General features: G+C 54.5%; 1 protein-coding gene across 1 annotated transcript in view; it reads right to left on the bottom strand.

The window, feature by feature from the left end:
- Nucleotides 1–702: 702 nt before the first annotated feature.
- The window catches only part of TBKBP1 (TBK1 binding protein 1), a 46,083-nt gene continuing 31,284 nt past the window's right edge, over nucleotides 703–15,501 (bottom strand). Inside the window, exons 7-10 of the mRNA XM_032791394.2 lie at nucleotides 6,458–6,576; nucleotides 5,726–6,022; nucleotides 5,261–5,694; nucleotides 703–4,432 (exon numbers count right to left, since the gene is read on the bottom strand). Coding sequence (XP_032647285.1) covers nucleotides 4,304–4,432; nucleotides 5,261–5,694; nucleotides 5,726–6,022; nucleotides 6,458–6,576 — 979 coding nt within the window. The 3' untranslated portion in view covers nucleotides 703–4,303. The remainder of the gene's footprint in view (nucleotides 4,433–5,260; nucleotides 5,695–5,725; nucleotides 6,023–6,457; nucleotides 6,577–15,501) is intronic.

The raw sequence follows: 15,501 nt of genomic DNA, 5'->3' as shown, positions 1-15,501 counted from the left end.
CAGAGACCATCAGATTCACCCCACGCTAACATAGCCAAGACAGACCCTCATGAACCAGCTGTTCTCACATGGTGAATCAGGTTCCAGCCCACCCAGCTGAAGCCTGATCCAGTGCTCACTTCATGTAACTCCACAGACCTCTGTGGAGTTAGTAGTTTGACTCCAGTGTAAGCTGGGAGTGAATCAGGCCCATTCTCTTTCCCTCTCCCAGTGATATAACTTCCCTGACAGATAGAGATGGGCTTGAGCTGTGATCATGAAAAGGAGAGGCAGGGGGAGGGGGCATGAAACAAACAATTTATCTGTTAAGGGGTGGCTCCCTCTATCAAAAGTTTGGGAAGCCCTTCACTCCTTGCCAGAGTTGGAAGCAGAACCCAGGAGTCCTGTGCCCAGCTCTGTCCATTAGACCATATGCTCTCACCCTCACAAGTTAAAAAATAGAACCCAGGAGTCCTGGCACCCAGTCTTCTGTTCTAACCACTAGACCACACTCCCTCCAAAAGCCAGGAATAGAACCCAGGAGTCCTGACTCCCAATCCTCTACTCCAAGTATTAGAACAACACTTTGTCCCCGACCAAACAGATTACGTTATCCCGGGGAATTTAACTGCAAAAGCGAACAAGTCAGCACTGACCCACACAGTCCAAAAGAGAAGAGATTTTGGCTGCCAACTGATGCTTCAGTCTATAGGTAACTTTTATTTGACTTATTCTGTTTCACAGAGCACAGGATCTCTTCAAAGAGAACATACACAAAAGGAAGATACATATAGACCAATGTCTTTCCACGTTCCCCTGAGCTGGGGATCTCAGGGGCTCATGTTTGTTGGGTCAGTCAAGAGCATGCAGCACAGAACAATGACTGACAGGCCGCTTGGATCTCCCGACTGGGTGCTCAGTTGGGAGAGGGGCGGAGATTATACCACATCACATATTTCTGCTTTGGATTGTTGGACTGGAACGGGGCGCGGGTGTGTGGGGGGGTTGAAGTAACAGGCCCGGAGCAGCCTACAGTAAATGACACACCGAGAGCTCGCTGCAGACCACGCATGTGGAAGGGGTAGCGCTGGGCTCTTCACACAGAGCCATGCGTTGTCACATCAGGCTTTGCGCCACAATGCGGAACGCATCAGACCCCTGGAGATGGACCCGGGTGGCCCAGCCCAATCTCCCCTCTCCATCATTTCTGCTTCTCGTTGGCTCTGAGGTAGATTTCATGTGGATGTGGGACAAGTGGTGTCAGTAGTGGGGAAATTAAATTGCTCGCGGGCACTTCTCTAGCCCTTGACTCCTCCCCCCCAAGTGCTGGCCCCTCCCCCAACCTTAAAGTGACATGACTTCAATATGGCTGGAATCCTCCGTTAGCTGAAAATGCTTGTCCTTGCCTGTGATCTCCAGCTTGTGGGTGAGTGTGTTACCAGAGCATGGAAAGGAGTGATCCACCAGCCAAAGAGGACAGGGCCAGCTCCTCTGTCTGCATAAATCCACGTGGCACCATTGATGTCAGAGGGGATACACTGATTTATGCCAGCTGGCCTTCCAAAGAGACTCAAGCCCTTTCAGCCCCCACTGACGTCTGTGGGACTTGAGGGTGCTCAGAGCCTGCTTTAAATTTTTCTGCAGTCTCGCAGGATTGGGCCCTGTTTGCCCAATGCCACGAGATGCAGCACAACATGAGATATGGGGTTGGGGATGAAGCCATGAGTGGCAGGGTGTTAGCCCCCACCTCCCTAGAATGCACAAAACCGATTTGAATGTGTTTTCCCAAAGGCCCATGTCCCCATTAGACTCGGGCACCTCACATGGGGCACCGGCGTCAGCGCTGTTTGGAAGCGTCTGGAATTGCTCTCTGATTCATAGACTTTGGGTACGTCTACACTGCGATGAAACACCCAGGGCTCACGGGGCTCAGGCTGCAGGGCTATAAGATGACTGTACTGTAACTGTCTGGCGTTAGGCCGGGGTGCAGGCTCCGGGACCCCACAAGGGTGGAGGATCCCAGGCGTTGACACTACAGCTTTCTAGCCCCACAGCCCAAGCCCGAGTCAGGTGACACGGGTCAACCATGGGAGTTTATCTGCAGTGCAGACACACCCATTCAGGCCAGAAGGGATCAAAATGATCCACGCTCCTGCGCAGACCCACCCCTGGGTGGCTTATGTGTCAGTTACACATAACGCAGGCCAGGGCGCCGTAACCAATGATTTCCACATCAAGCCCATCAGTAAATTCATGGTCCTATAATTCCGGCATCCATCCACCCCGGATCGCCAGCACCATCAGTCAGTAACGCACCCGTTGGCCACTCAGCATGTGGGGTCAGAGGCTAGTCATCATGCCAGCCAGCCCCCAGGTCACCCGAGCCACAGGTTGCCCTGCTCTGATCCTTGTTAAATCACAAACCCTTCTTGTGGCAATTTGGAAACCTCTAAATTCCAGGGGTCTCTCAGTTCCACGTACAAACCCCACAATCCAGGGCTCCGCTAGCCGTGGAATTGTTCCATTTGTGGATCCGTGTATTCCAGCCTTGTCCTTAACGCGCCGGAGTGACACTAAATGAGAACGGGGCACTCTTGGTGTGGAATAAAAGGCTCCATGCATGGGGGCTAATCGGGAACAACTAATAGACTTTCCATTTACACTGTGCTTTAATCTGCATTAACCTTCAAGTATGGACAAGCCCTCCCCTTCTAAGAGTTTCCTCAGACAAGGAGCTTGGGATTCCCCGTGGGCCCGGAGAATCCTCACCCTAAGTAAACCAATTTCACACCACACCCACTCCCCAGCACAATTTGAGAGAGGGGCCCAAACCCTGCGTCTGAATACCCCCTGAAATGCCAGGGATTTGGTCGCTCCAGATTAACTGTTAGTGGTTTTGGCTCACCTCTAGGCAGAGCATTGAGGTGTAAGGGCCGGTTCGTTATTAATTACATTTTCCACTCCAATGCCGGAGGGCGAACGCCACCTCCCAGCCCACGGCACTGCCAAGAGCGAGCGAGATTCTCTTCCTTCCTTTCCCCACCCCAGAGTTTGGACGAATGCCACCAGCTGAGGATCTGGCCCAGAGGAACAGCCGACGCCTACCCAGAGAAACACTGCTACAGCTGCTAATTTTATCAGCACCCTGGCGAATGACAAAGGAGTGGAGGTTTGACCAACACAAAAATGATCTCTGGGTCCTGCTAGGAAAAGCATCTTTGCTGTAGGGGCACTTCTGATGAACAAATGACTCCACGTAGATCCATTGAGACAGTCCCCACGGGGGAAAAGGGGGCAGCTGGCCAGTCTGAATGGACTTGGCGTAGATCAGTACCACGCAAAGGTGCTTAGTAAGGCCGGAGAGAGACAGTGGATCATGGACCCATGCAGGTGACTGCTGCGGAATTAACACGATGCCGTCACGCCAGTGTCACAGGCTGTCACGGGACTGCGGGCAAGGTGAGGGCGTGACCACTATGCGGGACACAGAAAGGATCCTTGCTACACGGTAACTAGCTACTCAAAGCGACGTGTCAGGATGAAGGAGGAGTCAATGGTACGTCGAAGAGAATAGAAATACACCAGGGACATACATAGGCGCCGCCGGAGTCAATGACAAAACTAGCTGTTGACTACGGCCCCTAGCCGACAGGAAGTTCAGTGCAATATTATAGGATGTCCATGCTACACCTCTAGAAAGTGGGTTTCATTTCTCATGAGCGTCACTGAGACAAGGAAGTGGACTGGAAAGATGCTTGAACTAGCAGCCAAAGGCCAAGGCAGGTTGGTTTGAAAGCTCTCAGGGACCCAACAGTGACCAAAGCTGAAGAGAACCAACGGCCCTGTAACAATTAAACCCCCGGGGGGAGAGACTCAAACTGCACGGAGATTCTCGCAGACAGGTGCATGGAAACTCTGTGCCTCTCACCGAAGCAGCTTTCAGAGTGGGGGTGTGGGGGGGGGCATCCTCCATCAATCCTCCCTGAGATCATCCAGAGAAACCAAATGACACAGCCAGAGCTGTAAAGGAAGCAGGAGTAAACGGCAAGTAACACCCTCTGTAAGAAGCCACCACCAACGGGTCTGCTCTCCCCCAGTGCCTGGACCACAGCGTCCCCCCGTCTGGCACAAGCGTCACCAGGTATTGCAGATCCTGGGGACACGGGGGGGAGGGAGGGGAAGAGGGAGAGGTGAGTCTCTTACAGTTCAGTCTTTCCTGCAGCTACTGAAGATTTGGAGGTATTTAGGGAGCCGTGTTGCTCCCCACGTTTTCATGCAGCATCCAAAGGGGGCGAGGGCTGTAAGGAAGTCGGGACAAGGAGCCTCAGATCTTACTGTTCTCCAGGTGCGAATCAATGTGCTTTATCAAAGCATCGTCCGGGTAGCCGATAGGGAACGCCAGCTGGCAGAGGGGGCAGCTTCGGATGTCAGAATCCACCGTCTCCATCAGCAGCTGCGGGGCGAGAAGGGGCAAGAAATGACCTTTCTGCTGAAAGGAGAGTCCCAGGTTCCTCCCCAGAGCTGTGGGGCCGGAAGCCCAGCTGATGATGATCAGCAGAGTTCCACTGAAGTCAATGGAGCAGCCCTAATTCACAGCCCCAGGAGACTGTTCTGCAGCCCACCAGGTCTCCCCCTCCGCAGGTTTTGCTGGGATCTTCAGCCTGAATTCCCCCCTCATTAATTTCAACCCCCTCCTTGGGGGGTTATGCCCCACCCTCCCCCTCCTGGCAGCTTTCAAGGATGCAGAGTCGCAGGTGTCAGCTCCCCTCAGTCACTAGGGGGTGCCTCTCCCAGCACTTGCTGTCAACAGCTGGGGTCCACCAGGCACAGCTCAGCTCAAGGCTGGAAGCTAAAGTTCCCCACATTCCTTATCGGGTTACAGGCTTTCCCGAGGCCTCCAGCAACACAGTAACCAACTGCCTCAGCCATGGACAGGACTGATCCTCACAAGGTAGGAAAGTATCATAGCCCCCCCATTTTACCTATGGGGAAACTGAGGCACACAGTGGTTAAGTGACTTCCCGAAGGTCACGCAGCTCAGCAGCAGCAGAGCCAGGACCTGAACACAGTTCTCCCCATCCTTAGCCACAGGACCACCACTCCTCTTCCTCCCTAGGTCCTACATTCTGGGTCAGACCCATTACTGAGAAAAGAGGCCAAACATCCCCGCATCCGGGGGTTCAGCTAGGCCGTCCCAGACCAGGGTGGAAGTGGCACTGCTGCAAAGAAGCTTGCAGTGGGATAAGCAGTGGGTTAGGTAGTAACAGAGGCTATCGCTTACGTTGATTGACGGCCAGGACTGCGCATGCTCAGCCCTGGAGTAGGAGGCAGCTGTCCGGTGCGTGGTGGAGTCGGGAATGGGGAAGCCTGCACAGAAAGAGGCGCAGCGGATGGCTCCCACCTCGGGACTGGGGGGGCTGGAGACGCTCCACTCGTCTTCGTCCGAGGACTGCTTCTCAAAGTGCAGGTGCTCCTCGAAGGCATCCCTGGTGCTCCCGGGCCTGCCAGCCCCCCCAATGTAAACCTCACTGTAGGGACGGTGCTTTGGCAGCGTGGAGGCTTCAGGCTGCAGCCACAGGGAGTGGCTCTGCCGGTAGACGGCAGCATCGCTCACCTCCGAGTAGCTGCGACGCCCCTGGAAGCTGGCTTTGATGTGGTGGCTTGGGGGCTTTGAGTACCCCAGATCCATCATGTTCCTCTCACTGGCGGGGGGCGCCCGGTGCTGGGAGGCGGGGGACGGGCAGGGGGGGCCGTGGGAGCGGCGTGCTGGGCGGGGACTGGCTTGGGGGGCACTGGGAGCAGCGCTGCTGGGCAGCGGACTGGCATGCGGGGGGCGCCGGAGCGGCGCTGCTGGGCAGGGACTGGCATGCGGGGGGCGCCGGGGAGCGGCGCTGCTGGGCGGGGGACTGGCTGGGGGGGACAGGAGACCGCCGCTGCAGCGCGGGAGACTGGCACTGGGGAACCGGGGGCCGGCCTTGCTGAGCCGGGGGCGGGCAAGGTGGCACCGGGGAGCGGCGCTGCGAGAGTGGGGAGTGCCTCTGGCCTGCAAAGCAATGGGACAAAGACAAGCAAGTCAGCAAGGGGACACCCGGCCTTCCCCATGTGCACGCACGCAGCACAGAGAGCAGTGCCCTAGGGTGGTACCGCCGGGCAGGGACCAGCTCAGCCTACGCGGGCACCAGGACCATCCCGATCACAGAAAGAGGGCAAGGGTGGAATCCAGACCCTTGAAAGCCATCTCCCCTTCCGCCCCTAGAGGAGGCCCTTCCAGGCCTGAGGTGCACAGGAAGGGTAGCAGGGACGTCCCAGGGAGCAGGTGACGGGGTGACAGCCTAACCTCAGGGCTCTGCATCCCTCCCCAGCCCCTCTCCCCTTTCAGATCCCAAACTCCGGGCCCTTCTGGTCAAGGGGGACGGTGCCGATCTCCCTGCAGAGAACCGAGCCCGCACAAACCCCTTGCCCCCGGGAACACGCTCACCACCATTGATGGCCTGCTCCTGCAGCAGTGTCCGGAGGATCTGGCTCTGCAGGGAGCTGAGGGTCCTCAGCTGGCACAGCTCTTCGGTCAGCTCGGTGTAGGCCAGCGCCAGGTTCACCCTAACACAGGGTGAGACAGCAGAGCAAGGCATAAAGCGACCCCCATGGAGACGGCCCGGCTGGGGTCAGGAAGAGCCCCCTGCTCCGGTTCTGCTGAGCCGCTGTAACCCCTCAACTGTGATGGGTGACTGCAGGGCGGGGGTGGGGGGGGGCATGGCCAGGGCAGATCAGAGCCAACTGCCATGGGAGACGGGGGCAGGTGCTGGACCCTGCTAGCAGAGGGACTCCTGGGAGCCTGGGGAAGGCCCTGGGAGAGCTCTAGGGCTCACGTCCGGGGGTCCATCTGATCTCCCCCTCGGGGCCTGCGATCCTATAGCCCGAGTGAAGCGCATTAACACAGATCATCAGAACAAGGTTAGAACAAAACGAGCCGAGGCCGCTGCTCCTCACAGCGACCAGCAGAGGCCAGGCTGTCTGTACCCAGCGGTTGTCTCCGGTCCTACACTTTGGTTGGACGCTCTTTGGGGCAGAGACTGGCCTTTTGTTCTGGGTTTAACCAGATCTTAGCTCAAGGGAGTCCAGGTCCACTCCCAGGCAGCACCATCACCCGCATTATAAATCATAGTGCAGCATAGGGCCAGACAAAAGCAGACAGCGGGTGCTCAGCTCCCTTTACAAACCGAGCCCAGGGCTCTAAGAAGGTTGAGCGACTTGCCCAAGGTCACCTAGCAAGCCAGGATGGAACCCAGGCGTCCTGGCTTTCCCATCAAACAAACAACAATGCAACAGGAAAACAACGACTCTTCCCTCCCGCCGGGCTGCCGTCCCCATCCACGCCTTTCCCGCGGCCCTGCCAATGTCGTCAACGCATGGAAGTCTCCCCAACAACTTCCGTGTTGCCTTCAAAAAACCCAGATTTGCTGTGTTGATGTGAAGGGAGAACCTGTCTCATGAGGTTATCGAGGGGCTGTCAGGCCGGGCACGGGAGAGCGGTTGCGTTGAGCTAAGTGACTGTGACACCGAGGGGACTGGGAGATGGCTCATGTAACAGCAGCGGACAGGTCCCCCCCCTCCCGCCACCCCTAAAGAATCAGGGGTTGTTTTCACTCTGGCATTCACAGGACAGATCCCCCTGCGAGGGGGCGATTGTTTGTTCTGACGTGCGGCCGGCGGGAGTGACAGGCGATGAAACGAAGGGCCCTGAAGGATCCGACTGGAAGGATTCTGTGAACAATGGGCGTGAGGCGCACTCAGAGGAAACCCTCGTGAGCCCTAGAAGGCAGCAGGGAACCGTGTATAGCTCACCTCTGTCAGCCCAGCAAGTACGCTTCCTGGAGCCCCCTAGTGTCCTGAAATTCACATGCTCCCCGGTTCTTCTAGGGGGTGAGGAACTCGGCATCGATCCCAGCTGGCGTCCAGTCCCTAGCCAGCCTCGCGGAGAGAGCCCTGAACTTGCCGTGGGTACGGGTCACTAGGGACAAGCAGCCAGCCCTGATGTTTCCTGAAGGAGGCGGGTCATACCCGCTTCTGCCCAGAGGTGGATGCCCTCGGGATCCATAAAGCCTGCGGCCCCTCGGTTTGGGGGATGGTTTGTGGCAGCGCTGTCAGAGCTATGGCTGGTGGCACTAGGGCTGTTACAAGACCTCTCCCAGCAGCTGAGCCCGCTCCTCTGGCCCCACCAGGGTCAGCTCACGAGAGCAGCAGCAGCCCCCTTCTCCCCCAACCAAGCCTCCCATTGATTTCAACAGGTGCCGGAGTCAGGCCCTAATAACCTCATTAAGGGACCACCGATCCCACCGCTGGCAGCAGCAGTCTCTGGGGCCTTGGTTATGTCACTTAACCTTTCCGCCTTCCCTGCCCTTCTGCAAAATGAGGAAACTAATCCCCTGCCCACAGCAGGACAAGGCAACATCATTGTCCCCACTCGGCAGACGGCAGCTCTGAGATTCGCTGCTGAGGAAACATACCCCTTCTCAACTTGCCCAAGGTCACAGAGCGAACCAGTGGCAGAGCTGGGAATCCATCCCCCTAAAGCCATCCCTACTCTCTAAGCCAGGGGGTGACCGCGGTGCATAGGAGTCTGTGACACAGCAGGACAGAGACGGGCTCACGCTGAAGATGCAACGGGCTGGGTGTGAATGAAAGAGACCCACGAATAACAAACCCCTAGCTCGTCTCATCCCTAGGTCTCCAGGCACTTTACAGAGGAGGTCAGGTTCATTCTCCCCATTTTAACGTCTGGGAAGCTGAGGCCTGGCATGCCCAAAGTCACCCAACAGCCAAGCCAAGAAGAGAACCCAGGTCTCCATTGCCCCACTGCACAGCTCCACAAACTCTAAAGTTGTAGGGACCACTGTGATCATCTGGCTTGATGTCCTCGCCAGCATAGGCCACGGAACTTCTCTGAAGTCCCAATCGCTCCAACCACGAGGCCAGGCAAGCTGAGGAGGAGAGGGGATTTCTAGGTTGTCTGATCTCACACAGGCCAGGAAGTTGCCAGCACTTTGTCCTCTCTCACTGAGGCCCGAACAGCTGCCCGGATGTCCGACATTTGCCCGCAGCCCCATGAATATTTCTGACCTGAAATAGTGTGACCGTTCGGAGCCCGTATTTTAGCACAGGGTGGGAACCTGCCATGCCCTCGCTCTTCTGCTGCCTTCCAAAACAAAAAACCCAACTCAGCCCATCAGGCCCTGCTGGGGCAGGTCCCGCATTGGCAACGGCAGGGAAGCCAGTCAGAAAAAGCCCTGCCGTGTGTGTAACCTTCCCTTCCTCCAAACTAACCTTCTGCCCTTCAGAGATCAAAGAGAGGAAACTCTCTTCTCCAGCTCAATCACTAGCAATGCAAATCAAATGAAAAGCAGCCCGGGGCCTGGCAAAGCAGGACTCACCCCTGCCCTCCCCCACCACTGCCTGGCATGCTGGGGCATGACATAACAGACTAGCGCCGTCCCAAGCCGAGGCACCAGGATTTTGGCCTCTCAAACATCAGCGAAGAAATGAACCGGTTCCTGTAAGGGGAGGCGAAGGCCGGGGCTGAGAGTGGGGACGCATGTCAGTGGCGGCAGAAAAGTTGTGTGAGGTTTGTGCTTCTGAAGACAGGAAAAGTGAGTGTTTCAAATAAAGGCTGGTTAAGAAGAAAGGCCTCCCCGGGCGTGTGTGGCTGCAAGCGGAGGCTTATGTTAGAAGCAAGAGCAAAAAGAAAAAAAAAGAAAAAAATATCCCCCACTGCCTAACCAGGGTGACCAACCTGTCGGGGGGGCCACTCGGCGCAGGCGGCTCAGAAAGGCGTGCGGTTCTTTAACCTACGAGGTGGGTGCCACACCTCCAGCGATGAGCGGGACGATGCCCAGAAGCTGTGCAGGGAGGGAGCTGAGGCGCCTCCTTCCCGTCTTCCCCCCTCGCTGGAGCGTTCTGCTGCAGATTGAGGCGGCAATAGGTGAGCCCCGCCTGGGCGAGGGGTCCCCGGAGCCCCTGTGCCTGGGTTGGGGACACTCAGCCCCCAATACTCGGCTTATTGCAGTGGCCCAAGAAACATTACCCCCACCCCACCCCCACTCCTTCCTTCCAGGGCCCCAGGCTCTCCGCTGGGCCTCTCTCCAAGCGGACTCGTCCTCCCGGGTCCACCCCAAGGCAAGCACTTCCTTCCAGAACACCCCATCCTACACGGACGCTGATCTTCCTCTGTGTAGTCCCCAGAAAGACCTCAGGAGCCAATCTGGCTTTCTGCTACCCCCACGCAAACTCAGTGCTTTCTCTGGATCTGCACTGGGGCAGTTCTGCCCTGGGCTTCTCATTGACTGGCCACTGCAACGGGCCTGCATCACTGCTGGGCCCGGATCCATCCCCAATTCTCCTCTGCATCCTTACCCCTGTGACCGATCCTCCCGCTCTCAGCTGGATGCCAGTGTCTGAGTTGCCCTCTTGAAACAGCTTCCCCAGCAACACGCAGCCCTGTGGCCGCCCCCAAGCCTGCCCTGCAGTGACCTTCATGCTCTGTCTCCTCTTGTGCCTGAACCATCTTCCTCCCCGATCTTGGTGACCTACAGATTCACCTGGGCCCCGTGCAACCCCCTCCCGAAAGCTGCTGTGCACAGGGGCTCAGACCTCCCCCAAACCAAATCCTGCATGGTTCTGAGCACTGATTGCAGGCTGCACTCAGCACCTTGCACCCTTCCACTGCAGCGTGGCCTTGTGGTTGGAGCGATTGGGATTTCAGAGAAGTCCCGCGGCCTATGCTGGCGAGGACATCAAGCCAGATGATCACAGTGGTCCCTACGACTTTAGAGTTTGTGGAGCTGTGCAGTGAGGCAAGACTCCAAACAGCCCAGGCAAGTGCCAGGGCCAAGTTTCTGAGCTCAAGCTCCCAGCACAGAGAAACTTCGCAGGGAAAAGGGGCGGAGGTGGGAATTAAGTTTTCTAGATGACACCTTCCAAGCAACTGCAAGCCCTGGATGCTATGGAGAAGGGGGAAAGGTTTCTCTTTTTGAAGGCAGCTGCAGTGGAGCAGCCATGCATGAGGTTTCTGAAACCCATGTAGTGGAGGATTAGTTCCAGCACCGATCAATGTCAGACATCTGGATCAAGCTTGGAATATTTTTTCAAAGCATCGGAAACAAGAGGAAGCACGGTGCGCCTAAAAAAAGATAGCGGGCTAGTGCCGAAACCCTGGCCTGAGTGGGATTTGCCCTGGCTTAGGATGCCCTACAGTTAAGACACTCTGGGTATGTCTACATGGCAAGCTGATGCAGGCTGCGGGGCACTTTCGTTGCTGTGTAGACTTCCTGGCTCAGGCTGTAGGATGCTGCGAGGTGGGAGGGTCTCAGAGCTTATCTACACAGCAGTGAAATGGTCCTGCAGCCTGAGCCCTGCGAGCCCAGGTCAGCTGGCCCGGGCCAGCCATGGGTGTCAGGTGCTGTGTAGACACACCCTAAATTGGGACTCCGGAGGCTCCTTGATCGAGGTACATGGCCGAGTTTTCAAGAGATTGCTACCCAAAGGAAGGGCACGATTCTCAAGAGATGAGAGGCCTTAATCCATGTCAACTCCCCATCTGGATAACAATACCTTGGGTCTATCTTGTCCATTTAGCTCTTACTAGGAGTATGTACAGGACTTGGCGCCGTGCGGCCTCTCTGCACCACTGTAACACAAATAATGCATAGGCCCTGCAGGATTTATCCCTATTGCATGTTGATTCCTTGTATATTCCATACCAAGGGTCAGGTGGTGGGAGTTAATTACTGGCCTGTGTTGGGATAGAGCTGACCCGGATTTCTGCCTCAGGAAACAATGGGTTTTGAGGCACTTGTAGCAGACCAGATTCTGTCCCAAAGATGGACATACTCAAAGGTACTGCAGCTCCCACCAGGACACCTGTGGCTGGATTTTCCAGCGCTCAGCTCCCCGAGCTCCTTCCGGAGCGGTCCCTGCCTTGCACACCTGTTCCTTCCCCCCGGTGAATCAGAAGTCAAGCTGAAATTAACAAAGGAACTGCAAAAACCACAGAGCCCGCACATGCTGAGGCAGGGAGGTGAGCTGTGTGCACCGAAAGCTGCCGAGGTGCAGGAGGCAACTGGTAGCCACGCTGCTGCATTTTCAGCACCATCTCGCTGAACGGCCGCGCCAGGCTCAACCCGCCACAGTGAAAGGGAACTTTTACGTGCATAAGGCACGATCCTTTCTCCACCTCGCCCCGTGTTCACAAGGCACGGTCTATTGATGGCAGTACCCCCGGCAACAGCTAATTGCAGGGACGGGGCGGGAAGGAGAATAACATGTTAGCTCCCTCCCTGAACAGATGGTAATGGCAGAAAGAAACAGCATCGAGATCTATTTTTCCACCCCAAATATTTCACAGCCTTTCAGGAAGTCTGAGGCAGCAGAAAAGCTGTTTGTAATTAATCTCCTCCCCAACAGGAACCTTGCTTGGAAAATGGAAAATCTCGACAGTTTCTGAACGTGACCTCCCCCCAGCCAATATATTCGTTTCAAAATAGAATGTGGGTTTTGATAAGCAGCTGAAGACAAGAGATCTCAGAACAAACCAGCTCCAGAAGACCAGCCACCTCCAATCTCTGTATTCGTGTCCAGTGACATGGTAGAGGGCTATGACCATTTGTACTGAGGTAGCGCCTAGAGGCCTGACCTGAAATCGGAGCCTCACTGCGCCAGGCACTGTACAGACACATAGAGCTGACATTCTGAATAGGCAATCACCCCATTTTACAGATGGAGGGACTGAGAGAAATCAAGGGACAGATTTGCCAAAGAGAGCAGCCTATTGTGACCTGTGTGTGTCACAATGGCAGCTCTCGGGCACTGTTACTTCTCTGGCCCCAAAGGGAAGAGCTGAGGACTTGATAGTCTGGCCCTAAATAACTCTGCAGTCAGTAGCAGCATTCAACCTCAGTCTTCCAAGTACGCGCCTACTGCCTTACCCACAAGACCATCCTCTTCCAATTGTTTGCTGCTTACAAAAGTACTTGTTGCTTCGCAACAGAATGAGATGTGACTCCTTCTTTCCTCGAGAGAGCAGCCAGCAGCACCGTACAACTATAGGAACAGCAGAATGGGGTCTAGCAGTCAAGTGAGAAGGGGGAGCCAGGGCTCCTGGTTTCCAGTCCCAGCTCCGCTGCTAATTTGTCATGGCCACTTTGGGTGTGTTGTTTAAGATCTCTCAACTTCAGCTTCTCCCAGGGTCAAATAGGGACAATAATAAATAAGTGATTGTTACTCATCTCACGTGGGGGGGGATGAATCCTCATGCAAATTCCAACTGATTGCAATAAAAGTTCTCAGCCCATTCTGAGTCAGAGCAATGGGCCATTATCTCCTGCCCCTCAGCACTAGCAGCTTCAGCGGAAAGTCTATAAACCCCCATACTGAAAAATCACCCAGTACTTTCCCATAAGAGAGAAGGTCTTCCTGACCCCAGGCAGTCTGTGATTGACTCATGCCCTGAAGCATGGGGATTACTCCTATGAAGCGTTTACCCCGTGTAATGGAACTGCGCCCATGCTCATTCTCCATGTAAATGGCCAAAGTTTTTTGGAATCCTTCTAAGCTCTTGGCTACGATAAATATCCAGAAACAGGAAGTTCCCTGGGTATATAAACCCAAAATGTTGCATTTCACTGACCCTGGACATTTCTTGTCCACATATTATAGGAAAGGATAAATAGGAGCTCCTGATCTACTGTCTCGCTTCCATTCTTCATTTTCTCTCTCTTTCATGCCTCTTGTTTGTCCCCTCTCTAATTAAACAGTCCAAAGCTTTTCGTTCTCGCTTTCCCAGCCTCCGAACTACTGCCATGGACCTTTATACCACTTGTACGTCTGTCCCATTATAGCAAGACCTGAAGGGCTAACCAAGTTCAGGGACCCATGGTGGTAGGCACCATCTGTACACCTGGCAAGAAATAGTCCCTGTCCCCAAAGAATTTACAGTATAAACAGAAAAAGGGTGTGGAGGAAACTGGGACACCGAGCCGGAAGGTGATTTGCCTAAAGTCACACAACAAATTAGTTGCAGATGCGGGAACAGAACACAAGTCTTCTAAATCCTAGCCCTGTGCACCAGACCACATTGTCTTACTTGAAAAGTGATTTATCCTGGTGTCGAAGCACCTTCAAAGGGTGAAGATACCAGGTACTAAAGGATCTAATCTAAGAGAGAAAGGCATAAACAGGGACCCATGGATGGAAGCTAATGCTGGACAAATTCAAATTAGAAATACAGCACCAATGCTTAACAATGAAGGTGATTAACCCTTAGAACAAATTGCCAAGGAGAGTGGTAGATGCTCCATTTCTTGATGTTGTCAGATCAAGACCACATGCCTTCCTGGAAGGTATTTTCCACTGGTGTTTGCAGTGTTGTTGTAGCCGTGTGTGTCCCAGAGTATTAGAGAGACAAGGTGGGGGGATGATCCCTACTTTTCAAGATCGAGGGGTCTCAAACATGCCTATCACAACGTATGGTGTACCTCATTCTACGGCATTAAATGCCCCAATAACTATGTGTGCGAAACTAGACCATCACTACACTCTCAAAAGAACTCGCCCAGAAAAAGGACCAGAGATAAAAAACCACGCCCGTCTGCTGTGGGTGAACACTCTTCCCAAAGTGATCACTCCATAACTGACCTCTCAGTGCTCATCCTCAAAGGAAACCTGCACAGCACCTTGAAAAGATGAGCCTGGGAACTTAAATTCATAGTTTTGCTAGACACTAAAAACCACGGCCTTAATAAAGGCACTGGATGTACGGCTTATTGCAATAAACAATCTGTAACTAACTCACTCCTCCCCTTTTTTGTCCTGTGTCTGCAAAGGTGTTAACTTAGCCACTTGCCCTCGAGAGGTCCCTTAGAATATGTGCTAACTACTTATGCTAAACAATCTGTTCTGTCTTGTATTTAGCTATGACACTGCCTTTCCCAGATCTGAAGAGGAGCTCCATTAAGCTCGAAAGCTTATCTCTTGGCGATAAAAGATATCACCTCGCCCTCTTATCTTCCTGAAAGATATGCTTCAGGGTATGTCAACACTACGCACCTTTTAGCGATACAGCTACAGCTGAAAGGCGTGGAGTGTAGCCGCTGTATGCCGGCAGGAGAGACCTCTCCCACCGAAAAAAACCTTCAGCGGTAGCTTTGTCAGCAGGAGAGCGCTGACAATGCCGATAAATATCCAGAAACAGGAAGTTCCCTGGGTATAAAAACCAAAACGTTGCATTTCAGCAGGAGAGCGCTCCTGGCGACAAAATGCTGATAGCGCCGGCGCTTTTCGTCAGCGAAACTTTTGTCATTCGAGTGTTTTTTTCACACCTCCGAACGACTGAAGTTTTGTCATTCCAGTTCCAGGGTAGACAAAACCTCAGAGTCCAGCGGTACTCAGACCTCAGGGGTTCAGGAGCCAAATTAGTGAACATTCCCCAAAAGAGTCAGTCGTGTGATCATTGTTTCATCTACTATTAGATAT

This window comes from Chelonoidis abingdonii, chromosome 21 (assembly GCF_003597395.2).
Source record: "Chelonoidis abingdonii isolate Lonesome George chromosome 21, CheloAbing_2.0, whole genome shotgun sequence".
NCBI lineage: Eukaryota > Metazoa > Chordata > Testudines > Testudinidae > Chelonoidis > Chelonoidis abingdonii.
The sequence above is the reverse complement of the archived record's forward strand: the minus strand, read 5'-3'. Positions and strand labels throughout refer to the sequence as shown.